The sequence below is a fragment of the Lissotriton helveticus genome, chromosome 2_1, assembly GCF_964261635.1.
Source record: "Lissotriton helveticus chromosome 2_1, aLisHel1.1, whole genome shotgun sequence".
NCBI classification, from domain to species: domain Eukaryota; kingdom Metazoa; phylum Chordata; class Amphibia; order Caudata; family Salamandridae; genus Lissotriton; species Lissotriton helveticus.
The window spans coordinates 383,407,713-383,434,899 of NC_136059.1; the positions used below are offsets into that span (position 1 = coordinate 383,407,713).

Consider the following 27,187-nt stretch of genomic DNA (forward strand, 5'->3'; position numbering starts at 1 on the left):
GTGGTTGCGGGTGGCGTCCTTGTGCATAGTGCGGCTTTCCAGGGTTCGTTCGCGGATCCAGATCTTCTCTAGCTTCCGGCAGGTTTTCTTGGATTTTTGCAGGTCTTGGGAGAACCAGTTTGCTTTCTTCCTGGAGTGGCTGGTGGGAGGGTTCTTGATGGGGGCCAGGGCGTTGCCGCAGTCTTCGATCCAGTGTCTGAGGTTGTAGGCTGCGGTGTCTGTTCGGTCGGTTCTGCTGGTGGGTGATGGGCGAGGGTGGCGTTTAGCTGATCGTCGATGACTTTGCTCCAGTGGCGACGGGGCATCTGTTGGTTGCGGTGGGGGGTGACCGCTTTTCGAAAGGTGAAGTGGATGCAGCGGTGGTCGGTCTAGTGGAGTTCCGTGGTGTGGTTGAAGGAGACGTGGGTGCTGGCTGAGAAGATGGGGTCCAGCGTGTGGACTGTGGAGTGGGTGGGCGTCGTGACGAGTTGCATGAGTCCGAGGTTGGCGAGGTTGTCGATCAGGGTCGAGGAGTTGGGGTCGTTGTTGTTCTCGAGGTTCAGATCCCCAGGAGGAAGTAGTCCGAGGAGGCGAGGTCGTCGATTGCGGCGCAGAACTGTGGTCGGGGTCCGGGGGGCCTGTAGACGAGCGTTCCTCTGAGGGTAGTGTTGGGGTCGGTGTGGATCTGGAAGTGTAGGTGTTCGGCGGTGCAGAGGGTGTCGGCGTCAGTAATATAGACGTTGAGGGTGTTCCTGCGGCGATTCCTCCTCCCAGTCCGTTGGTGCGGTCCTTGCGGATGATCTTGTATCCTTCCGGGATGGCTATGGCGACATCCGGTGCCGAGGAGGAGTTCAGCCAGGTTTCGGTCAGGAAGGCGACGTCTGGGTTGTGGGTGTCGAATAAGTCCCAGAGTTCTACGGCGTGTTTCCTGGCGGAGTGGGTGTTGAGGAGGATGCATTGCAGGTGGTTGGCTTGTTTGGCAGGTGCGTTGGCGGGCCGGGTGCTGGTGTAGCTGCAGTTCCTGCAGGAGAAGGGCACGTGGGTGCGCCTTGGGTCGGCCAGGAAGCAGGTGCTAGATCATCCGGTGTTGAGTGCGTGGAGGTTGCTGTTGGTGTAGTGGAGGCGGATGTTGTGGCAATCGCTGGAGTCAGGGGTTCTGGCTCTGGGCATGGTTCAGGCGAGGACGGGCGCAGAGGGGCTTGCCTTAGGCGATCCGAAGCGCCAGCGGCGCGCGGCCGCTTCGCGGTCTGCATATGAGTGGGTTGGGAGGGAGGAGCAGCTGGGTGGCGGGATTGGGGCCGCGAATAGGCGTCTGGGGGCGGGGCCGCAGGGGAGGTCAACGGCGGGAAAAGCGGGGAAGAATCTGGCACAGCTGTGGGGCAGGAGAATCCGGTGTCAGGGCTTGCAGAGGCGACTGGAATGCAGCGGGAAAAAGAGGAGCAGAGGAACCCAGGTCAGAGACCGGGCAGCGGCGTGGGGGTGACCTGACCTGAATGCAGGGATGAGGGTCGCCTCTAAGGGAGCCATTATGATGGCGGAAGGACCACCGGCGGTCCTTCCGCCATCACCAAGCCTATTACCCACCGCCAAATTAGGATGGCAGTGGGTACCGCAGCGGACGCAAAGTCCGTCTGCCGCTTCACTGCCAACAGCAATCGCACCATTGCGTACGGTGCAGCAGCCAGCAGCACCGTCTGCAATTTTAAAAGCCCAGGATGCGCCCGCCAGTATGGCAGGTGCATCCTAACTGTGTGGTGGGACTGCTGCATGTCTGGTGGGCGGTCCCAGCACCGCAATGATGGCGGGTGGACTGATGACCGCGCACCATCGTAATGAACCCCTAAGTTCCAGCCTAAGTAGGGTTGTGGTGCCAAAACACAGCCAGACCGTATTATTTCACCCAGCCTCTTTATTCTCCCACAGAGGCAGATGTCGTATTCCATGGAGCTACTTTTCAAAAGAGATTTCAGATAGACTTTAAGACTTAAATAATTCATATTTTACAGGTCTACCAAATTTAAACTAAAGTGTTCAAGTGCGGATAAGAGATGTGTCATCAGAATACAGCCCTTATGAGATTGAAGCATTTTACACTAATAAGCTTCCTAATGGTGTTTTCCTGCAAGTGAAAAGGTTGATGACCCCAAAGTACTATGGCTGCCAATCCTCTTATATAAGTGCTTACCAAACCTATTGCAATGTGTAATGCCTCGATTGGTGGCATCGTATTTAGATTGCAAATTAAATGCAGAATCCTTCCCTCTATGCATAAAGTGCCATTGATCTACTTTTATCATTTCTACAACATGGAACAGCGTTGTTTTTTTCCATCTTACATACAGCTAATAAATGGCTAAAGTAGCTGCGCCCCGTGGTGCCATAAAGTGATTTAAGTGCATTAGAATGAGTCAGTGTCTTATTCGTCAAATTTGCAATATGTTCTCTTTCTAATTTTTCCTGAATAGGGATATGATGTAACTATTTTCATAGGTACACTGCCCAAGTGCCAACTATAGTTGGTCTCCTACTATCCCTGTTTCCTCCAGCGCAGCCTCATTATTGATTGAAGTGAACCCCGTTTTCATCAAGGAGCTCTCAGGCCTCTTCAAGTCATTGAACCCCAGATCTTAAAAAAATAGCATTATCCCAGCAACATTATCTAAGTAGCCTTCCATGACTCTACCTACACCACACATATACTAACGTTCTGGAAGATACCCAGCCAGGAGCCAGAAGACCTTACAAATAACATTCTCAAAGCACATAATCCTGAGCAATACCCTCAAAAAAGCAACTGCCATACAAACCCATGAAAAAAATGAACAACAATGTCCTCCTCCATGACTATGTGTAGCAAATGTATCTCTTCTGCATAGTTACCACAGGCTTTTAAAAAATTTCTGAACAACATTTTTGCAGGTACTAGCATGCAAACCCACACAATAAATTTCTTTTCAGCATCCTGGTGCCAAATCAGGAGCGGTGTAGTTCCTACCGGACTTTGGTGCTCTCAGCTGGACCCGTCTCTATTAATAAGCCAAGTATGGAATGTACAGAAGACACGAAATGAGCATTTTTGGTAAAGGACAACAGACAAGCATCTTAGATTTAAGATTTAATTAGATAAGTAAAATACAGAAATTCAAAAGCTAGGTAATCAGATGGAATACCCACTAAGCCTACAAATCATAAAGAGCACAGCAAGGAAATCAGTAAAGTTCTAATAATAATCTAGGATAGATTCACCTTCTGAGATTGGGGAAAGGGTCTCCTCCTAACATGTAGAAAGCACACCTTTTAATAAGACTTCAGACAAAATCGTCACACATTTACTACAATAGTACATAGTTCACATGCTCCTAATAAATAGGAAATAGTCTAAGAGCAACAGTTGCAATGACATACATTCGAAGAGTTTCTCACTAATTCTAACACATGGAGCTTTAACGTTTATAACATCGGTTCTCAACACACAAAATATTACATAGTAGGTTAGTCAGCCGGGAAAGTAGACTATGCTATGGTAGCTACGAGGAATTATTTCTTGGCTAATGAAGTCTGCCAGTCTTTATTATAACACAAAATAAACAGTGGCTCAAATTAAGTGTTAGACAGCAACGTTACATAGATGGATGATGAGGCCTAAGTTGTTCTACGTTAAGGGAAACATGAATTCTTAGGAACTAAGCATTGCAATTACTAACTTTAAGCAATCCAATTTCACACAGGTATTAGGACTCTGTAAAATGGTGTTGGTAAAATAGGATTCATCCAATTGCTCTTGTTAGCTTTCCTATAAGGGGATAGTAGATGGTGCAGGTGGGCTAATTCCCCTACTGTGCTGGGGGGAGGGGGGCACGCGCAGCACCGCGGTGCTCATGATGAGCTCGGCTCGTCATGCAGCACGGTGGCGCTGTGCTCATGATGAGCTGAGCTCCTCATGACCATGCCCATTCCAATGGAACGCCCAGCACAGCAGGGGAATTATCCCTGCGTGGGCGCCGCTCAACGGTCATGACGAGCTCAGCTCGTCATGAGCACGGAACGGGTTAAATGTCATATGCTGGCTGCCGAGGGTATGTACATCACACACACACAGATATATATATATATATATATATTTTTACTGAAAAAACCATAGGTTTCAGGCCTTATATAGTTAGGAATTAGCATATAAAAAACCATTGAAATTGCTCCTATATAGTTAGTTGTACTAACTATATTTGGCGCACCCGCAATCCACTGCTGATGATGTCACATATTACATCATTCATGACATGGTCAGTGACATCATTGATGACATCACTGATGACATCTCAAATGACATCACTGATGACATCATCCAGTGACTGTGTTTTTCTGTAAAGTTTAAATATGTTTTACATATTGAAGAATGAGTGGATGTATAAGTGTCTGGATGAAGGATTTAGTAGGTGCATGACTGACTGTATGAGTGAGTGATTAAATGTGTCTTACTGAATGCATAGGTTAGTGACTAAACTGTCTGAATGTGTGCATCAGAATGTCTGTTGTTGTGTAAGCTGCTGCATGTGTTGATCAGTAGCTATATGAGTGGCTATATAGTTGCCTAAGTATTTGTATGGGAGACTGAGTGTGTGTGTGGCTGGCTGGGAGGTGTGTGACTCTGTGCAGATCAATGTGTACTTGTATCAGCGATTGTATAAGAGAGTAAGTATGTGTTAGTATATGTTTGAATAAGTAAGGTGTTGTGTGTATAACTGTATAGATGAGGAAATGGAAGGGTGATTGATTCTTTACATGACTGACTAGGTGTGTGAGTAACTCCATGGATGAGTGGCAGTGTGTGAGTGTCTGCATAGCTGTATGAGTGCATATGATAGTGTTGTATTGATGAGTGACTGTATGTATGAGTGATTGTATGGGTGAATGAGTGGATGTGTGTGTAGACCTAGGAATCAGTGAGTGCCTATGTAGTAACTGGTATTGGTGTGTCAATGGTTTCAAGAATGGTAGTCTGTATTTAACACTGGGTGTATCAAAGGTTATATTAGAGTGTGAGGAGGTGCATCGTATTATCACATGAAGGTTGTCATCAGTGATGTGATCAGTGATGTCAAATGAGATGTCATCAGTGATGTCATCAGTGATGGCATTTGAGATGTCATCAGTGATGTCATCAGTGATGTCACTGACCATGTCATGAATGATGTAATATGTGACATCATCAGCAGTGGATTGCGGGTGCGCCAAATATAGTTAGTACAACTAACTATATAGGAGCAATTTCAATGGTTTTTTATATGCTAATTCCTAACTATATAAGGCCTGAAACCTATGGTTTTTTCAGTGAATTTGCAAGGTTTTTTAAATGCTAATTCCTAACTATATAAGGACTGAAACCTATAGTTTTTTCAGTGAATTTCAAAGGTTTTTTAAATGCTAATTCCTAACTAAATAAGGCCTGAAACCTATGTTTTTTTCAGTGAATTTGCAAGGTTTTTAAAATGCTAATTCTATTAGCGGATAACGTTTAAATATGTTAATATCCTTGTGGGACCACCTGAGCAGCCCTAGGGATCTGATTTTTGGACCAGAGCAAGATACTCTCTGATTGTGCCGTATTTCTTGCCTTCTGCTCCCCTGATTGTGCCGTATTTCTTGCTTCTGCCCCCCTGATTGTGCCATATTTCTTGGCTTTTACCCCCCTGATTGTGCCGTATTTCTTGTCTTCTGCACCCTGATTGTGCCATATTTCTTGCCTTCTGCACCCTGATTGTGCCGTATTTCTTGCCTTCTGCTCCCCGATTGTGCCGTATTTGTTGCCTTCTGCCCACTAATTGTGCCATTTTTTCTTGCCTTCTGCCCCCTGATTGTGCCATTTGTCGGGCCTTCTGCCCCTGATTGTGCCGTTTTTCATGCCCCTGCCCCCCTGATTGTATAATCTTTGCCAGTGTTTGTTTGCTGCTGGTATTGCCTTTGCCTGTGTTTCTTTGCTGCCGTTATTGTCTTTGCCAGTGTTTCTTTGCTGACATTATTGTCTTTGCCAGTGTTTGTTTGCTGCCGTTATTGTCTTTGCCAGTGCTTGTTCGCTGCTGGTATTATCTTTGCCAGAGCTGTGTGGGCTGTGTGGGCTGTGACAGCTGTGTGAGCTGTGAGAGCTGTGTGGGCTGTGAGAGCTGTGTGGGCTGTGAGAGCTGTGTGGGCTGTGAAAGTGTGGGCTGTGTGGGCTGTGAGAGCTGTGAGAGCTGTGTGGGCTGTGAGAACTGTGTGGGCTCTGTGGGCTGTGAGAGCTGTGTGGACTGTGAGAGCTGTGTGGGCTGTGAGGGCTGTGAGGGCTGTTTGGGCTGTGAGGCCTGTGAGGCCTGTGAGAGCTGTGTGGGCTGTGAGAGCTGTGTGGGCTGTGAGAGCTGTGTGGGCTGTGAGAGCTGTGTGGGCTGTGAGAGCTGTATGGGCTGTGAGAGCTGTGAGAGCTGTGTGGGATGTGAGCTGTGTGGGCTGTGAGGGCTGTGAGGCCTGTGAGAGCTGTGTGGGCTGTGAGAGCTGTGTGGGCTGTGAGAGCTGTGTGGGCTGTGAGAGGTGTATGGGCTGTGAGAGCTGTGAGAGCTGTGTGGGATGTGAGACAGTGTGGGCTGTGAGGGCTGTGTGAGCTGTGAGAGCTGTGTGGGCTGTGAGAGCTGTATGGGCTGTGAGAGCTGTGAGAGCTGTGTGGGATGTGAGCTGTGTGGGCTGTGAGGGCTGTGTGAGCTGTGAGAGCTGTGTGGGCTGTGAGAGTGTGGGCTGTGTGGGCTGTGAGAGCTGTGAGAGCTGTGTGGGCTGTGTGGGCTGTGAGAGCTGTGTGGGCTGTGAGAGCTGTGTGGGCTGTGAGGGCTGTTAGGGCTGTGTGGGCTGTGAGGGCTGTGAGGCCTGTGAGAGCTGTGTGGGCTGTGAGAGCTGTGTGGGCTGTGAGAGCTGTGTGAGCTGTGAGAGATGTGTGGGCTGTGAGAGCTATGTGGGCTGTGAGAGCTGTGTGGGCTGTGAGAGTGTGAGCTGTGTGGGCTGTGAGAGCAGTGAGAGCTGTGTGGGCTGTGAGAGCTGTCTGGGCTGTGAGAGCTGTGTGGGCTGTGTGGGCTGTGAGGGCTGTTGGGCAGTGAGGGCTGTGAGGCCTGTGAGAGCTGTGTGGGCTGTGAGAGCTCTGTGGGCTGTGAGAGCTGTGTGGGCTGTGAGAGCTGTATGGGCTGAGTGAGATGTGAGAGCTGTGTGGGATGTGAGCTGTGTGGGCTGTGAGGGCTGTGTGAGCTGTGAGAGCTGTGTGGGCTGTGAGAGCTGTGTGGGCTGTGTGGGCTGTGAGAGCTGTAAGAGCTGTGTGGGCTGTAAGAGCTGTGTGGGCTGTGAGAGCTGTATGGGCTGTGAGAGCTGTGAGAGCTGTGTGGGATGTGAGCTGTGTGGGCTGTGAGGGCTGTGTGAGCTGTGAGAGCTGTGTGGGCTGTGAGAGCTGTGTGGGCTGTGTGGGCTGTGAGAGCTGTGAGAGCTGTGTGGGCTTTGAGAGCTGTGTGGGCTGTGAGAGCTGTGTGGGCTGTGAGAGTGTGGGATGTGTGGGCTGTGAGAGCTGTGAGAGCTGCGTGGGCTGTGAGAGCTGTGTGGGCTGTGTGGGCTGTGAGAGCTCTGTGGGCTGTGAGAGCTGTGTGGGCTGTGAGGTCTGTGAGGCCTCTGAGATCTGTGTGGGCTGTGAGAGCTGTGTGGGCTGTGTGGGCTGTGAGAGCTGTGTGGGCTTTGAGAGCTGTGTGGGCTGTGAGAGCTGTGTGGGCTGTGAGAGTGTGGGCTGTGTGGGCTGTGAGAGCTGTGAGAGCTGCGTGGGCTGTGAGAGCTGTGTGGGCTGTGAGAGCTGTGTGGGCTGTGAGGCCTGTGAGATCTGTGTGGGCTGTGAGAGCTGTGTGTGCTGTGAGAGCTGTGTGGGCTGTGAGAGCTGTATGGGCTGTGAGAGCTGTGAGAGCTCTGTGGGATGTGAGCTGTGTGGGCTGTGAGGGCTATGTGAGCTGTGAGGTCTGTGTGGGCTGTGAGAGCTGTGTGGGCTGTGAGAGCTGTGTGGGCTGTGAGGGCTGTGTGGGCTGTGAGAGCTGTGTGGGCTGTGAGAGCTGTGTGGGCTGTGAGAGCTGTGTGGGCTGTGAGAGTGCGGGCTGTGTGGGCTGTGAGAGCTGTGAGAGCTGTGAGGGCTGTGAGGCCTGTGAGAGCTCTGTGGGCTGTGAGAGCTGTGTGGGCTGTGAGAGCTGTGTGGGCTGTGAGAGCTGTATGGGCTGTGAGAGCTGTGAGAGCTGTGTGGGATGTGGGATGTGAGCTGTGTGAGCTGTGAGAGCTGTGTGGGCTGTGAGAGCTGTGTGGACCGAAGATTTCTAGTGGGCACATACCTCTTAAATTTCTGCCTTGGATGATTGGGGCCAATTCCATTAAGGGCTTTGAAGGCCATACAAAGGGCCTTCAAACATACTCTTTGCCTCATGGGGATCCAATGAAGTTGTGCTAGCTCTTTCTTTACAGAGACAAATTTGGGAGAGCCTGTGATTAATCTTGCTGCTGCAATTTGAGCGATTTGCAGTCTATTGATGAGCCTTTTGAGTATTTAGCAGAAGACTATTGTAATAGTCGATCCTTGCCATAATGAGGGCTGTGATCACTGTCCTGAGACTGCTCTCAGTGAGAAAGCTCTTTATTTTCCTTAATATCCTGAAGATTAGGTAGCAGGCCAAGACCACCATGCTTATGTGGTCGCCGTAAGAGAGTTTATTGTCCATATTCACCCCCAGGTTTTTTGCTTTCCTGGTAGGTGATGGGCATATGCCCAGCTCATCTGGCCACCACTCTGGCGTCCAGATATTGGTGTTATTTCTAAATATAAGGACCTCTGTTTTGCCAGAGTTTAATTTTAAGCAGTTGGCTGACATACATCCGGAGATAGCCTTCATGCAGTTATGAAAGTGAGCCTCAGTTTCCTTCTCCTGTCCGTGTGTGATTGATAACACTATTTGTGTATCGTCTGCATATGAACTTATTTGATAACCATAGGTTTTGATCATGGCTGCCAAGGAGATCACATATATATGAAAAAGTGTAGGGCTTAATGATGATCCCAGTTGTACCCCACAAGGGAGAGTAAAAGGCTATGACCAATGGTTGTCCATGTCCACTGTTTGAGAGCGTTCCAACAGGAACGCCTGCAGGAGGTTCCATGCAGCTCCTTGAACCCCTATTTAAGGCAACCGGCCCATCAGGACCTTGTGATGGACCGTGTCAAAGGCTGCTGACAAATCTAATAAAATCAGAATAACCTTTCCTCCTCTGTCCAGTGCCTCCCTCACCTCCTCAGTGGATTTAATTAGAGCCAGCTCTGTGCTATGATTGCTCTAAAACCATATTGTGAGGGTCGAGCAAATTGTTGTTTGAGAGATATGAGCTGAGTTGTGTGTTTATCGCCTTTTCAAGGATCTTGGACGGAAGTGGGAGTCTTGAAATTGGTCTGTAGTTGTTTGGATCGCTGGGGTCCAAAGTTGGGGTTTTTAATAAGGGAAGAATAGAGGCCTTCTTCTACTGGATAGTAAATATACCTGATGTAGTTATGTTATTGAACAGTGGTGTGTGGGTTGACCCTATTATTTCAGAGATTTGCTTCAGTACTGATGCCGGACAAGGGTCCATCGTTGTACCGGAGCGAATGGAGTTCAGAGGTTTTAGGACGATAAGTGTTTCTAGCATAGCAAAATTGGCTAACACGGGTGTATTTGGTTCCATGCCTCGTGGCGTTTTAATTTCCTTTTGTACTAGGCTAAAAGTGGAGAATATAATTTCTACTTTTTGTTGGAAGAATTTGGCTAATGTTTCACCCATCTCTGGGCTGCTTTGGCTCTTGGGACTCTCTGGGGCCGCAAGTTTGGAGGTAGTTTTGAAAAGTACCTTAGGGTCAGATTTGGCCTGAGTGATTTGTTCTGCATAGTACATCTTTTTGGTTTCCAACAGTTTGTCTTTATACTGCCTGAGAGACTGCTTGTAGTTATCCTTATCCATGCTTGTGTAGTCTTTCCTCCACACCCTTACTAGACGTATGCAGGACTGTTTTAGTGTTTTTAGTTCTTCTAAGAACCATGGGGCAGACGGTTTTGTCCTTTTAGGGGTCAATTTTTTGATTGGGCAAGTTTATTGAAGGCTTCATCTAGCCATTCTGTGTATGCAGAGGCAACATCTTCCACCTTTGAGGGGAGGGGGCGCTTAGTGATTTTTAATGCTTCCCCTAGTTCTTTGCAGTCTACATTTTTTCCAAACTCTTTTCCCAATATTCCCTGTATGATCTGGTTTGATTTTATGACCTATGGACTCTGTGACCTCAAAAGAGATGGTGTTGTGATCAGACCATACCAGAGGCAGTACGGAGCTGACTGTCAGTGTGGGATTATTGGAGTATATCCCGTCTAAGGTATATCCCTTGCTGTGTGTTGGTCCTCCAATCAGCTGTTTAAGTTCACCTGCCTCCATCATCTGCACTAGAGCGACGGTGTCTGGATTGGATAGGTCCGCCAGATGGAATTTAAAATCCCCTAGCACAGAAAAGGAGTCTGCGCATAACCCTTCTGCAAGCAGTGACCCCAGCTGTTCTAGGAAGCCGCCACTAGGTCCCGGAGGGCGATAAAGAAGTATCCCCTTGAGGGTACTGTGGTGTGAGGTGCGTAGGCTAAATGAAAGAGCCTCATAAGAGGCATTTGAAGCATTGTGAAATATGGTTCCAATGAGTGGTGGTAGATAACTGCTAGTCCTCCCCCTCTTCCGTGAGGTCTGTCCAAGGTATGACAGTGAAATCCCAGTGGGGTATCGTTAGCTGAGTCAGGCCTGGAGGCCTGATCCGACCATGATTCAGTTATGAGGGCCAAATTAATGTCTTGTTCTCCGATGAGCCGAGCGCATTCCGTGCTATGTTTGATTAATGATCTAGCATTCAACAGCATGCCTCTAAGGGGTGGTGGGCCCGCCTTATTGTCCCTCTTACCTATCGTCGCTGGGGCCTAAGACAGAAGGTCTAGGCTGTGTGGCAGATGGGTGTTGCAGGAGGGGGAAATAATTCTGAGGTGTTTAGACATACCTTCTAGAGGTATACAAGGACACCTAGCATTTCCCCCTCTAGGGTCAAGTTTGGTAAGGTCCTCCCTGCTCCCTGGTGTAGGTCGGCCTAATTGGATCGCAACAGCCAGGGGGACAGGCTCTGAGCCCGGCCTGAGCGCGGATGGGTGCAGACGGGCTTCCCTTAGGTGCGCCTTTGGCAAGCCAGCGGCGCGCCCGCTGTGCATTCGCATCAGCGTGCCTTTTAATCCCCCAGCGTGATGAAAGCTAGTGTGCTGACCTCCACGATGGCAATATCAAACAACAATGGTCCGAGACCTCTATATTTCCAATTAAATTGACTTGATCAATCCAAATTCACAAGTAAGGAGCATGTACACATTGATCAGCTCCACTCAATTTATGATAAACACATATATAAGGCAACAGCATCCATTTCCAGAAATAATACAGTATTTTAATCTATTGTCTCAATCTCAAACCAAGAGTATAAAATTCAAAATTCAATTTGCAAGCCAGTACAAAATATACATTGCCCCGAATAGAGCGTGCAGTATAGCAAAGGGTGCCAAGAAAGTGTGAAGTGATTAAAGAAGAAGGAGAAGGAAAAATCAAAAAAGGTGACATACAATTCAAATAATTTTTGAAGGACCGTATTGGACCTACAAATAACCGATCTGCATAACCTAGCCACTTAATTAATAAACAAACACTCTCTGTTTCTTGATTTAGGACAAAATTATATGTCATTAATATCTGCACATAATCATAGAGAGAATAAAATAGGTGGTCCAGGTTTAGTAAGGTGTCGACGTTTCGACTCGTCTTAGGGCCTTGTGGTTAGTTATGCCTGGGCCATGCGAGTCTTCTTCAGGACATTATATACGGGGCAAACAGGGATCTTTATGATGATCCTATAAGGAAGATAGATAACCGTAAATTGGAGCCGTTGCCGGGCATATGGATCACAGATTCCTGCCCGAAAAGGGAATCTGTGATTCATATGCCCGGCAACGGCTCCAATTTACGGTTATCTATCTCCCTTATAGGATCATCATAAAGATCCCTGTTTGCCCCGTATATAATGTCCTGAAGAAGACTCGCATGGACAAAGCATAACTAACCGTAAGACCCTAAGACGAGTCGAAACGTCGACACCTTACTAAACCTGGACCACCTATTTTATTCTCTTTATGATTATGTGCAGATATTAATTACATATAATTTTGTCCTAAATCAAGAAAGAGAGAGTGTTTGTTTATTAATTAAGTGGCTAGGTTATGCAGATCGGTTATTTGTAGGTCCGATACTGTCCTTCAAAAATTATTTGAATTGTATGTCACCTTTTTTGATTTTTCCTTCTCCTTCTTTAATCACTTCACACTTTCTTGGCACCCTTTGCTATGCTGCACGCTCTATTCGGGGCAATGTATATTTTGTACTGACTTGCAAATTGAATTTTGAATTTTATACTCTTGGTTTGAGATTGAGGCAATAGATTAAAAGACTGTATTGTTTCTGGAAATGGATGCTGTTGCCTTACATATGTGTTTATCATAAATTGAGTGGAGCTGATCAATGTGTACATGCTCCTTACTTGTGAATTTGGATTGATCAAGCCAATTTAATTGGAAATATAGAGGTCTCGGACCATTGTTGTTTGATATTGACTGATACCCAGGTCCAGCACCTGATGGGTTACCCCATTACTTTAATTGTGACCTCCACGATGGCGGCCCCGCTCAAAGCACCTGGAGCCCTGTGGCCGGTGCAACCTTGCGGTCTAGATTGCACTAGGTAGACACAAATATATCAAATACACACAAAGTTTTAAAATACTGTGCTAAAACAAATTAAGAGAGCTTAAAATTGGTAGGAGACCTTAATAAGCAGCGTTCGTACTAGCGAGCATTGAACATAGCTCAGACCCAGTCAGGCAGCCCTGCATGTTCGCATCAGCATGCCTTTTAACCCCCCAGCGTGATGAGAGCTAGTGCGCTGATCTCCAAGATGGCAGCCCAGCTCGATGCACCTGGAGCCCTGTGGCCGGTGCAACCTTGCGGTGTAGATCACGCTAGGTAGACACAATTATGTCAAATACCCACAAAGTTTTAAAATACTGTGTCAGTAAGACAAAGAAGACGTGCTGTTAAAAGAGGTGGGTGACCTAGAGTAAATAATGAGAATTGGATGGGAGGATTTCTCCAGTCACTGGCTTGTGAATTTTCTGTCATATTCTGAACATTCCTTGACCTAGGAAAACTCCATTTGAAGAAGAAACCTCTGTTGGAAGAAGGGAACCGCACTCAAGGACTCCTGACTGTTGATTTAACCTAGTGACTGGAACTGCTCTCCAAGGGACAAATAGCGGACCACCCATTTTGTCTGATTAAGGGACACTAAAAGCAGAATGATTCCTGACTAAAAGACAGCTCAGTGGACCAGAGTGGACTGGCCCTTGCAGAAGACCTGGGAGAAGAGAGACCTGGCACCTAGAACCTTACCCTGTGGAGCTTCAGCCTGCAGGACTGGTCAGAGAAAACTTTCCCAGTAGTTGACCTAACCAGATTATTATCATTAAGGTGACAGGGGGCTCCTCCTCCCACATTAATAACCCAATTTCTGACAACCATTAATTGGGATTCAGACAACAATGCAATATTGAATATTACTGGCAATAGCAACCTACGCCTTCTCAACATGCTGGACCACTTTGGAGCATTTAACACCTTCAACCATTAAAATTTAATAACTAATCTCTGAAAAAGATTGGCCATTGATTGTATCATACTCAGTGACTTATAATGCACCTGAACAGTAGGTTCCAGTTCATGCAAATAAGCTCCTTCTGATCCCACCTCATTCCTGAAATCCTTCTGAGTTCCTCCAAGTTATTTGTGTATCATGTTCTATTCATCTACTACGTGGAACTCCTGCAAGTCACCTTGGCTGACAAGGAAATCAAAATTCATTACCACGTAGAGGACACCCAGCTTTTTCTGAAACTAAGTGAAGAAATGACATCACCTTGTTAAAAACCTACATCTTTACTATGTTGGGGTTTAAGACGTTCTGTAGTTCAACTTCCTGCAAACTGAGCTAAAGCTCATCATTAGAGACAACTAACACAAACATGTTTGTAACTGACTCTTAACAATGAATCTTGAAAGTATCTCCCCACAACTTATTGAAAGCAGTAAATCCAGAAGATCCCACATCAATACCACTTTTAGGGCCATATGTATCAAGCTAATTAGCATTCGCAAAGGCCGAAATTCTGCGAATTTCTGCCTTTCCGAATGCTAATTAGCTAAATGGTATGTATGAAACATTTTCTCAGCAAAATAAGGAATCGCAAATTTTGTCATTCCTTATTTTGCGATTGCACTTAAGGAATCGCAAATTCTGCGATTCCTTAAATGCAATGTATCAACGAAATATTTATGCAAAAATGCCCATAAGGATTCGCAGATTACCACCAACTTCAAGTTGGTGGTAAGTTGCGAATTCTTTTAAATAAGCAATTTATTTAAATTCCAAAGGTGCCATATGACGCTCATACATGCCCTGTGTGCCATATGCCCCCACATGTCGTTTTCAGGGGTGCAGTAGGGTGTTCTTGAGACACCCCAGCACCATTGAAAATATTCCTAATTTGCGATTAGCAAATTGCTAATCGCAAATTGCCCCTTCATTCCTATAGGCCTCCTGGCCCATAGAAATGAATGGGTAATTTGCGATTAGCAATTTGCTAATCGCAAATTAGGAATGGTAAGGAATCGCTATAAAAAAGCGATTTTGTACATACATACCGTTTTGTGAATTCTAAATAGCGATTCCTTAAAAATCGCTATTTAGAATTTGCAAAACGGAACTATGATACATATGGCCCTTAGCTTCTAAATGCAAATTTCCTAAGAGACACAAGAAGACAGATATCAATTGATCTTGCTGTGTAACATGAAGGTGTTCCTCCACAACACTGATTTCAAAACAGCGATCCAAATCTTGTTCCCATCACATACTGATGAAGACAGCATCCTCCTGTTCAATATTCCAGTCTTACATCTGATCCCCCGAATTGAATCCCCCAAACAGGTGCCCAAGTGATCAAAAGACCAACAACGTTTGACAGATCCTCAACCACCCTCAAATACCTACACTGGATTCCTCTACTTGATTGCATTTTTTTCAATGTTCACTACATTACCCTCTTTGCTGTAAACTTGAGAAACACAGCTACCCTGCATACCTATCAAGGAGTAGGAAAATCTCCGAGGGGCAATGTAACACACACAACATCAAAGTCATGGAAAAAGGGAGGTGCTGGACTTTCTCCCGCCAAAATCCTAAGATCTGTAATATCTTTCCCACTCAGATCCAACAAGATCCATCTTTCCTGACCTCAAAAAATGAGTTAAACCCTCTACTCAAACCTTTACCTTTTATGGAGTTCAGAAATAATTCCAGATGTACTCCTGAAATCTACACAAGAAGTAGATAATCATGAGTACTTCTATTTCTACATATGGGTCTGTAAGACTGTACATTTCCACACTTGTAAATTTAATACAAACATGTACTTTGATTTCAATTATTTTGTAGTGGAGAAACTCAACCCCACAGGTCCCATGAATTAAATGAATGTTCTTGCCCACAGAAGTAACTTTACAAGTGATTTTTAGGGTGGAAAATGACCTGCAAATGTTGGCAACTTTTGGAAATTGGTGGAAAGAGAATCAGCAAAACACAGTAGTGTCATCTCAAATCTGTCATATTATAGTATGGATTGCGTTCACATATTTCCTGCTAACCAAATTATTATGTTTTTGTTATTGTTTTCCAATAAAGTCAATCGCCACTTACACCTACTGTTTGCTTTTGAAGTTATTATATATCTCGTACGGGAGTGTGAAACATGTTCTTTCATTAATTATCATATTTGTTTTTGCATATTTCGACATAGTATCTATACACACCCACTTGACTAACAATTGACATTACCAAATATGGTGAGGATTAGTTTTGCTGAACGGATTAATTGCGAATTTTAAGAAGAGTAAATGTGAAGACATAGATCAATACAGTGTTAAAGATTGATCCAAGATTATTGTTGCAGAAATCAAAAGCAGACATACTAGAGGACACAATTGGGTATATTTGGCATTGGAACATCATTTAAATTCAGGCAAAACAATAAGTGATGCACTTGGAAAGAAGGTCATATGCTCCTGCATTGCTCAAGTATCTGTGCTTCGAACAACCTTCAAACCCATTGATACACTAGGTAAACGAGTACCACAACATGCCTTTGTCTATTTTGCATATTTCGGCTCTTATTGTATTATCGTGTAGTTGCATTTGTATGGTTCTTCCTACTCAACACGTGGAACCAAAGATGATACTCAGAGCTGGTAGCTCGCTACATCATAGGGGAATGCTTGATCGAAATGGTGTCATACTTGCTGGAGCCCATGTGGTAAGTGTTGTTGCATCGTCTGTGAGTGGCTTGAGTGGTACTCATATTGTTTCTTGGGACACAGCACTTAACAGTGAGATCAAGGGAGGATATGTGAGAGCTTGGCAGTGCTCAGATTATATTAGCTGGCTGTTTTAATTTATTCTGCAGGTCCCATGGAGAATTTTTTGTGATTATACACATTTTCAATCAGCCTCTTATGCCGTATCGAGCAAGCACTTCTCACTATAGCTCAGTGGGTCCGGGGGCGTGCATCAGCGTTTTCAGGTTCATCACTACAACATGTTTTCTTCTCACCTTAAAATTGAGCACAGCGGGGTGATCTTTAGTAGACTCTATCCAATCTGTTAGAGTCTGAGACCCTGGGAAAGCCCCCTTCTTATTCCAGGCCAAGGCTGCTGCGAATTCAGCCCTTCCACCTTTTACCATTGAAATAGATTTCTCGGAGGACTGCATAAATGAGCCTAAAATGAGATGGAAAAGAGTCTTAGGAAGCAAACACCACAGACGATAAAATGCAATTGTCAAATGAAAACTATTTTTATTCTTTTTTTAATAGGCAACTCCGCGACAAGTGCATGGGTGCGGGAAGTATGGCATCCTTATGGGCAGCTCTGACCACTTCTTTCCCTAGGGGTAAGTCACATTTACTGGTAACTATTTGTCTGAAACTAATCAGCAGGCATCTGTCGCATGCACTCTGCTTCTGAATTATCGGATGAATGGAAAGACAGACGTCGCCAAATCTACATTTCAGCTGGAAGAGCGAGCAAGACCTGAATGAATGAATGAATACATTATTTTTCGCCAGCACCACGAAAAACATTTTTAATAGAACTACTTCTGTAGCCAAGTTCAAAGGTCAGTTTCAGACAATCAGCTAGATTCATCAAGCTTAATTGCGCTCGCAAAGGGCCAGATTCTGAGAATCTGGCCCTTTGCGAGTGCAATTTATGCATTTGGGATTCATCATCCCAAATGCAAAATTCGCTAATAAAGAATTCGCACATTTGCGAGGAAATGCATATAAGGAATCTCTATTTGAGATTCCTTAAACTCAATTCATTAACCATTTCTACATTGCGAATTCGCAATTTTTGGTCGCTATTTACCATGAAGTTTGACTTCGTGGTAAATAGTGAAAAAATAGAAAAAAGCACTTTAGTGCATTTTTCTCTAATGCATGTTACACACACACATGTCCTTTGGACATGTGTGTGCGCAACACCTGTGTAAATTTACATTTCAGGGGTGCTACAGGGTGTCCTTTGGACCCCCCTGCACCCTTGAAATCGCAAACTCAATATGCGAATCGCTAATAGCGATTCGCACATTGATATGTCTTCCCATTCATTCCTATGGGCCTTTAGGAATGAATGGGGAGTTATTCCTTATTTGCGATTAGCAATTAGCTAATCGCAAATAAGGAAGCTGTAGGAATCGCAATAGATATTGCGATTTTTACATGAATCCCGTTTTGCGAGCCTGTAATAGCGATTCCTTATTAATCGCTATTACAGACTCGCAAAACATGCCGATGATGAATCTACCTGAATGATCCCAGTTCACCTGACAACTGAAGAAGATGAAGCAAGCAAAATAATGCACCTTCTAAAATGCAACTTGGCTGAGTTGGAATTTATCAGGGGTAATAAATACCACCCAATTGCAAGTTTTTACAGAATAACATGCCCGGATTGATGATTAATGCACACAAGTCAGGGGGGTTCCGGTAAACACCGATCATTTCTCTCCCTTTTAAATAGCGGCAGGTTTGACATCCTATTTCTCGCAAAACTCGTCATTGCTATGTATGGAGTGCACTGCCTTTTGTTTAGGTTTACACTATAGAAATACATATACATACATACACACATGCAGTAATGGAATATTAACTAAAGGAGTCTGCCATTACCTCAGCATGTGCTTCATACTTCAGGTGTCCAGAGAAGACACCACAGATGCTAAGATTCCAAACAGCAGACTACAAATAGACCCCTTTGGGCAAATGAACAGGGGACTTTTTATGGATTCACTTAAGCATAAGTACACCCAAACTGAAGCAATTATGATCTTTAACTGTCACTCAGAGAACAGATATCTTGGTTTGAGAGACATGGCCTCTCTTACAGAAGCTGGTGTGGTGAGTAGCACTACGCTTGGTTCCAGGTCTAGCTACAGCGACTAATGACAGATGCCTGCTCAGCTAGTGATCACGTGCGACCACTGCTTGTGTTTTTATCTACATCCTTCCCATCTTTTAATCAAGAAATATGCATAACCAAACAAAATCTTAAACACGTTAACACATAAAGTCTCTCAGCTTCTGGCTGGGCACCGGGTTCGGGCGCAGTTGATATAGCTGATTTCTAGGCACAATACTCTGCTCTTGTTCACGGTCCGGATCTCCACCTGATGCACCTCTGGGATTTGTCTCCGGAGATGCTCGTGGCTGGTTGCCCAGGACCTCATTTTCAGGTGACTCACCTGTTGCCTGTTGAAGGGTGGACGGTAAACTCGTTCTGTCCGCCATGTCGAGTGGGTATTCCTTGTCCTCCGGACTATTTTCTGCCCACTTTAGGGTGTTTGCGGGTGCAGTGTTTTGAGGGATCTCCTTGAACCAGGCCACATTCCTCACAACTGTGTGCTGGATGCGTTTGACTGTTATCATGGATCTGTTGACGTGCACAACTGTCCATATCTCTGGTTCGTAGGGGTGGGGACCTTCCACCCCGGATGGCAGTCCTTGGTCACTACTCGTGACCCTACTTGCAGGTTTGGCATCCTCACATGTCGATCTTGGCGCACCTTCTCATTTGTTGCCTGTCGCTTCTGCTGTGCTTTTTCCATGTCTAAGCTTGGTGGCACCCACTTGAAGTCCTCCGGAATAACATCCCTGTGCGGCAGTCGTAACAATAGTGTTGAGGGGGTGGAGTGTGGGGTCTGCCGGTACGCCAGGAGGAATTGGTGTAGACATATTTCTGCGTCATGATGCTGGTCCACTCTGTCCTAAGGGTTCGATTCAGTGTCCTCCTCATGAAACTCTCCACCTCCCTGTTAGCCTGTGGCCATTGGGGTGTGATTCTTCAGTTTTTGACTGCTTTTTGTGCCAAAAAGTCCTGAAACTCTTGCCCTTGGAAGGGATGGCCCATTGTGGGAGTTCACCTCTTCAGGCAGACCAAACATTGCAACGGTCTTCTCCAGTGCTGGCCGTACGTGGACTAACGGAGTGAAGGGCACCAGCTCGACCACTGCAAACTTGAAGAATGAATCCATGATCACAAGGGTGGTCCACCCATCAGGAAAACTCCCAAGTTGACACTGACCCTTGCCCACGGAGTGAGGCACGGCGCTTCAGTCAGCGCTGGAGCATGATCCTTGCCGGTGATGGTGCAGGTGTTGCAGCGCCGGAGTTCTTCATCCACAAGCTCATTCATGTCTGGAAACCAGACTTTCACTCTGAGCCTAGCTTTGGTCTTAGCTACCCCTTGATGACCTTGGTGGGAGAGAGTGACCATCAGACCCTGGAGGGTTATGGGGATGACGATTATCTGTCCTCGCAGTACCAGGCTGAATTCACTCGTGCTCAGTTCGTATCGTGCTCTCCAGAGCTGGTGATGCATGTTCTGCTTGTCCACCAGTTTGGATCTTTCAAGTAACCGGTGCCATTGTCCCTTATCCATGGCTTCTTTCACCTTCCGGAGCATGTCATTGGCATCCGTGGCTTCCCTTATGTCTTCTCGGGTGACGGCCATCGGGCAAGCGTGGTTCTCCACCATGTTCATGAACCATTCAGTGCGTTCTTCGTCCAGGGATTGCTCTCTGGGGTGCCTGGTGGAGGGTGATGCAACAGAAAATCAGCGGGGCTGTTGACCCCGGGCCTATAGACTAACTGGACTGAATATGCTTGGAGCTGTATGGCCCATCTTTCTATCTGCGGGAGGTCAGACCGGATGAACCATTGAACAGCGGTAGGAATGGCTTGTGATCCATCACCACCCTGTACTGGTGACCATATAGTTAAAGGTGAAAGTGCGGGCACGCCCATCTCATGGCCAACGCCTCGCGTTCTATTTGTGCGTAGCGGGATTCCGTTGGCAACAAAGTCTGGCTTGCATAGGCCACTGGGACGCACTCCCCTCGAGCATCTTCCTGTAGGAGGACAGCTCCGAGTCCTACAACCATGGTGCCCATGACCAGCTCAGTCCTTTTCCGTGGATGGAAGTAGGCCATCGTGGTCTGGTCCAGCAGTGCTTTCTTTATGTACTAAAAATCAACCTCCTCCTTGGGGCCCTAGGACCAGGGCACGCTGGTCTTCGTGAATTGGCGCAGGGGATATGAAAAATGTTACCATGCGGAGGTAACTGTGCACTTCAGTTGGGTTGTGCAGTACTGGGGCATTTCGGATAGACTCCGCTTTCCTGGGGTCGACTTGGAGACTATGGCGGGAGAACACGTATCTGAAAAAGTTGATAGAGTTCTGATAGACCAAGCATTTTTTGGGGTGGAGGGTGAGGCCACAATCTGCCAGGCACTGTAGTGTGGCACGCAGTCGCTCATGGTGCTCTTCCAGGCTCTGAGAGTATATGAGGATATCACCACTCAGGTTTATTATGCCCACCAGTCGTGAGATGGTTTATTTGTTGTCATAATGAAATACCTCTGCTGCAGAAGAGACCCCAAACTGAGTCTGGTCACACACACGTGGGCCACCGGAGGCCCACGTGTGTGGAAAAAGTCGTGATATAGCATCTTTCGGGTGTCAACTCCAGCTGGTGGTATCCTGAGTTTAGATCCAATTTAGAAAACCACTGCACCTCAATTAGGTCTGCCACAATGTTGTCCATGGTGGGGGTCACATGTCTTTCTCTCCAGATGACTTGTTTGGGGACCCTCATGTCCACACAGAGCCGGATGGCCCCAGGCTGATTGGGTTTTGGCACGATAACCAGTGGAGAGACCCACGGGGTGGGACCCGACACCTTCGCGATTACCCCTTGTCTTTCCAGGTCTTGCAGCTCCTTCTCTACCAGTGGGAGGAGATGAAACGGGATGCGTTGGTGGCTGTGTGCCATGGCCTTTATGGCCTTGTCTATCTGTAGAGTGGCCTGGTGATCTTTTAAATTTCCCAGCCCCTGGAACAGTTTAGGGTAATCGTTCAGTAAATCCTCCACATGTGAGTCATGAATTTGTTTTGCAAAAAACACAAGCTCCGGGTCTTCTGCGCTGTGGCATCCAAGCAGCATGCCTTTTTGGGCTTCCGTGGTGTGGAATTTGGTCCTGACAGTGTGGTCGTTGCCGGTGACGTCAACTACGATCGTACACATCAGTGGCAGGGGCTCCGTACCCCTGTACATGTAGATTTTTGCTGGACTGGCCGTAAGTACCAGAGTGTGTGAGAGTGTGCATGCAAATATGTGTGCAGGTGCCTCCAAGGTTGCCTCCACATTAACAGATCATGAAGCATCCCATATTTCCATGACGTGCTATGCTTTTCTACAAGATTTTTGTGCTATGTTGCATCAACGAGTAGCTTAACTCAAAAGTAACACAACACTACTACAGATTTCCATATTTTAGCACAACGCATTGAATTCTTTTGATCTCGTATGGAGATCCCCGCTGGTAAAAGAAGAGGTGTCAGAGACGCAAATCCTTCCAAGACACATCGATGGTGCCCTTTTAATGAACCACAACAAAGGTTTCCCATTACTAGAAATGTATATAGAAACGGCTTCTTGTGCAACGTATATAAGTAATATCCATTACAATTCCCAACTAATGTATTTTTGTATGAGCCAGTTGGGTTTATATGGCAACATGTCAAAAGAAAAAAAAAAGAACAAATGGAGAAGTCTGTGCGTATGACAACGGATATTTTCCTTTTTTTCTGCTGCCTCTTATGTTTCTCTGGTAAAGTATCATATTTTCCCTTCACAGTGAGGATCCCACACACTGTGCTTTTTACAGGTGCATTCAATATGTCACTGAGCCATCATAAGCCAACTGAACAGTTAAAACATATCATAAATAAAAGCAAAGCATTTCCCTCTTCTCGTTATTTCTGTGTTCCCGTTTAGACGCCCTTGCTTTTCTTTCGTGGGTCTCTGTAATGTGTGGTGGCAAGGAGAGGGGCCAGTCCGCCCTTGCTGTACTATATTTGATTTTATTTCACACAGCCCTTTGCTGCACATTCGGCCCTGTTCCTGCTCATTCTACTTTTTCTGTTCCACATTTTACCCCGTTCCTGACATGTTGCCCTTGTTGTTTCACCCACTGCGCCTTTACCTTTCAACCAGTTCCCATCCCACCCTTTCTCCATTCTACCTTTCTACCCAACCACCTCCGCTGCATACTCCTCAATACCCGCTCCGCACGCAAACACGCCGTCGAGCTCTGGGACCTACTCGACACCACCGCACCAGACGTTGCCTTCCTGACCGAGACATGGTGGAACGACTCCTCGGCACCTGACATCGCCATAGCCATCCCGGACGGCTACAAGATCTCCCGCAGAGACCACACCAATGGAATATGAGGAGGAATACCCATCGTCCACAAGTCCACCCTCCAGGTCCACACTCTCGCTGACGACTGCCTCAACTTCGCCAAACACCTGCACTTCCGGATCCACACCAACCCCAACACCACCCTCAGAGGAACACTCGTCTACAGACCCCCCGGACCCCAGACCCCTTCAGCAACTCCATCGCCGATCTCGCCAGCACCCACGCACTCACCTACACGGACTACATCCTCCTCAGAGACTTAAACTTCCACCTCGAGAACAACAACTACACCAACTCCGCCACCCTGATGGACAACCTCGCCAACCTCGGCCTCCGACAACTTGTCACCAAACCCACCCACGCCACCGGCCACACGCTTGACCCCGTCTTTTCCACAAGCACCTACATCGCCTTCAACCAAACCACCGAACTCCACTGGACCGACCACCGCTGCATCCACTTCACCTTCAAGAAACCAACCACGCACCACCGCACCCAACAGCTCCCCCGACGCTGCTGGAGGAAAAGTCACCAAAGACCAGCTAACCTCCACCCTCACCCAGAATCTGCCCACCAACCCCACCGACACAGACGCCGCCGCCCGAAATTTCAGACAGTGGATAGACAACTGCGCAACACCCTCGCCCCGCTCAAAAAACCCTCCATCAACCACCCGAGCAAGATAGCCACCTGGTTCACTGAAGAACTCCAAACCTCAAAACGCCCTTGCCGGAAGTTAGAGAAGAAATGACTCCACGACCGCACACCACACAGCCACGCAGCCCACAAGGACGCCATCCGCAGACATAACCACCTCATTAGAACAACCAAGAGATCTTCCTTCAAAGCACGCCTGGACAACAACTCACACAACAGCAAAGAACTGTTCATCATAGTGAAGGAACTCTCCAACCCTAGCGCCAACACCAACGACGTACCACCCTCGCAAGATCTGTGCGACTCACTGGCCGCCTTCTTCCATCGCAAGATTGCCGACATTCATGACAGCTTCAACACCTCATCCACCCCAACCGCTACAGACCCCACCCTGGACATCACCTATACCACCCAGCTGACCTCCTGGACCCACGTCAACGAGGACGAGACACGCAAGGTCATGAACTCCATCCACTCAGGATCACCGTCTGACCCCTGCCCACACCACATTTTCAACAAAGCGGACACAACCATCGCACCTCAACTACGGAAGGTCATCAACATCTCCTTCGACACAGCAACATTCCCGGAAAGCTGGCAGCACGCCGGAATCAACGCCCTCCTCAAGAAGCCCAAGGCGGATCCCGAAGACCTCATGAACTTCCGGACCATCTCCCTTCTCCCCTTCCCAGCGAAGGTCATCAGGAAAATCGCCAACCAACAGCTGACCCGCCACCTCGATGACAACAACATCCTAGACCCATCCCAGTCCGGATTCAGACGGAACCACAGCACAGAGATAGCCCTCCTTGCTGCCACAGACGACATCAGGCGCCAACTGGACAACGGCAAAACTTCAGCCCTCATCCTCCTGGACCTGTCGGCAGCCTTCGACGCGGTCTGCCACCACACACTAAGAACACGTCTCCATGAAGCCGGAATCCAGAAGAAGGTCCTGGACTGGACCACGTCGTTCCTCTCTGGCAGAACCCAGCGAGTCCGCCTCCCACCCTTCCGATCCGAAGCCACCGACAACATCTGCGGCGTACCCCAGGGCTCATCCCTCAGCCCGACCCTGTTCAACATCTACATGGCCCCCCTTGCACGAGTGGCCCGCCAGCACGACCTGAACATCATCTCTTACGCCGATGAGACCAACCTCCACGAGGGAATGACGGCCGTCGCCGACTGGATGAGGAGCAGCCGCCTGAAGCTGAACTCGGACAAGACGGAGGTCCTCATCCTCGGCCCCAACCCCTCTGTGTGATGACTCCTGGTGGCCGACCACACTGGGAACAGCACCGACACCCACGGACCTCGCACGCAATCTAGGATTCATCCTCGACTCCTCACTCTCTATGTCAAAACAGGTCAACGCCATCTCCTCCTCTTGCTACAACACCCTCCGCATGCTTCGCAGGATCTACAAGTGGATCCCGATTGATACCAGAAGAACGGTGACCCAAGCCCTCGTCAGCAACAGGCTGTACTACGGCAACACACTCTACGCTGGAATCCCGGCCAAACACCTGCAACAACTACAAAGCATCCAAAACGCCTCCGCCCGAATGATCCTCAATGTCCCCTGCCGCAGCCACATCACATCCCATCTCTGAGACCAATTTCCCTTGTTTAGAAAGTTTTATGGCCCTTTTTAAAACAGGCAGTGTGGCACAGAAAAGACTGTGAAATGGTTTAATTTAAAATAAGTAAAAGAGAAATCTGGAGCACAATATTTTACCATTCTTCATTACAGGGAGAGGTGACAAATAAATTTAGACATGAGACACCGTGATGGTTCTATAAAATGCTTAAATGTTAACCAAAATTAATGTTACTGTACAATATATTGCCTTTCTCAATAAACAAGCCATAGCACTTTTACGGAGTTTCAGTAACTTATATTGTCCAACTGATCAACAAGCTAAAACTTACATCAATAAAAAACGTATCATTAATAACATAGGCGGTCTATCGCATTTACCAATGGTTGCTTTCTTTGCTTTCTAGTACTTTAATTTATAATGAGACAAGCACACCGATAGGTACCATGATGAAGGAACCATAAAGGACTGTGTAAGCTACTGCAAAGTGGAACCTAAGATCTTTGTATACAGAAAATCAACAATAAATGGAAAAAACGAATTGTTTTTAGATTACTGATGTATTGATATAGAGGGACTGTTAGATCTGGCATATCTTGGCTTGATTACCCCTGACTTTTTGCTTCTGTCTCCTTTGTTTTTAGATGCTTTGGGTACTTTGCCACTGCTGGTCAATGTGAAAGTACAAGTGTTCCCTATGTAAAGTATAATGGTAATTGGCTGGCCATGATTCGGTATATTTGCCTTACTAGTAAAGTCCCTAGTGATGTGCACTATGTGTGCCAGGGCTAGTAATGCAAAGGCGCGCGGAGAAGGGAACTCAGGCCTGCAGTGTAGGGCCTGCGCGAAGTTTTCTAAGTTAGCATGTTGTCCTGACAAGTGCAACCATTTGTCAGGCCTTACTTTCCCTTTTTCATACACATTGGGTTCCCTTGTTGTAGGTCCCGGGTAAACCCTGGGTAGGGTGCAGTGTGGTAAAAGGCAGGACATATTCTAAGGCGTGTGTTAGGTTCTGATTGTGAAAAACACTTCATTTCGTTTTTCACTGCTGAAAGGTTATTCTGCCCATAGAATAAAATGGGGGAGGCTGGGTGTTGTGTTTTGGTAGTCTAGTTTCCTATACGTTTATAATGGAGAGGTAAAGTTTAATTTGTATGAACTCCCAGTGTCATAACACATCTTTCTGTGAAAGCGGTTTTGTCACTGTATGTTCCGTAACCACTCTTTTAGAACGTGGCTGAGTTTTGTGCTTTAAGCATTTCTGTGTATCTCTACTGAATGTGGATTGACTGTCTTAATCTGAGAGGTAAGAGGAGCTGGGAGAGGTCTTGACCCAGGGAGGGGTTGAGATGGCACCAGGCTGCCCTGCATCTGGAGAGTAGGGGGAGGAGATGCCCGGGAGATGAAAAGGCCTGGGCTGGTGCTATAAACTAATTGACCCATCTCCTGCTGAGTGATTATAATCCAGACCCCAGTATCAAAGGGAGAACGGTGACACTGGGAGGGAGACACCCTGAACTGGTTTAGGGAGGGGTCAGGGACCCCTGAGCACAAAGAACTTCAAAGACATGAAGGGGTATAACTAAGAGAACTGAACCCCCTAGAATTTGGTGTAGTTTTGGATGGTGAAATGGACAGGTGGACTCTGCAAAGGCTTTGACCTCTTTCCTGGTCAAGAAGAACCTCTGCCAAGGAAGAAGTTGCTGAAGAGACTGCTGGATAGAACTGACCCTTGCTTCGTGATCCGGGGTTGGCCTGAAGTTTGTAGCTTTTATTAAGGAAGAGACTGAAGGGACATTGCAGTGGCTGGTGTTCCCCCTTCTTGAACAGGACTGTGCTTTGTGCTGTGTCCTGAACCCCAAGGGCCTGAGGTGAGTTGTCTCCCTGTTCGGAAACACAGG

General features: G+C 47.0%; 1 protein-coding gene across 1 annotated transcript in view; it reads right to left on the reverse strand.

Annotated features, from left to right (window-relative positions):
• The window catches only part of LOC144817999 (complement component C6-like), a 652,704-nt gene that overhangs the window by 196,802 nt on the left and 428,715 nt on the right, over positions 1 to 27,187 (reverse strand). Inside the window, exon 10 of the mRNA XM_078675004.1 lies at positions 16,814 to 16,980. Coding sequence (XP_078531130.1) covers positions 16,814 to 16,980 — 167 coding nt within the window. The remainder of the gene's footprint in view (positions 1 to 16,813; positions 16,981 to 27,187) is intronic.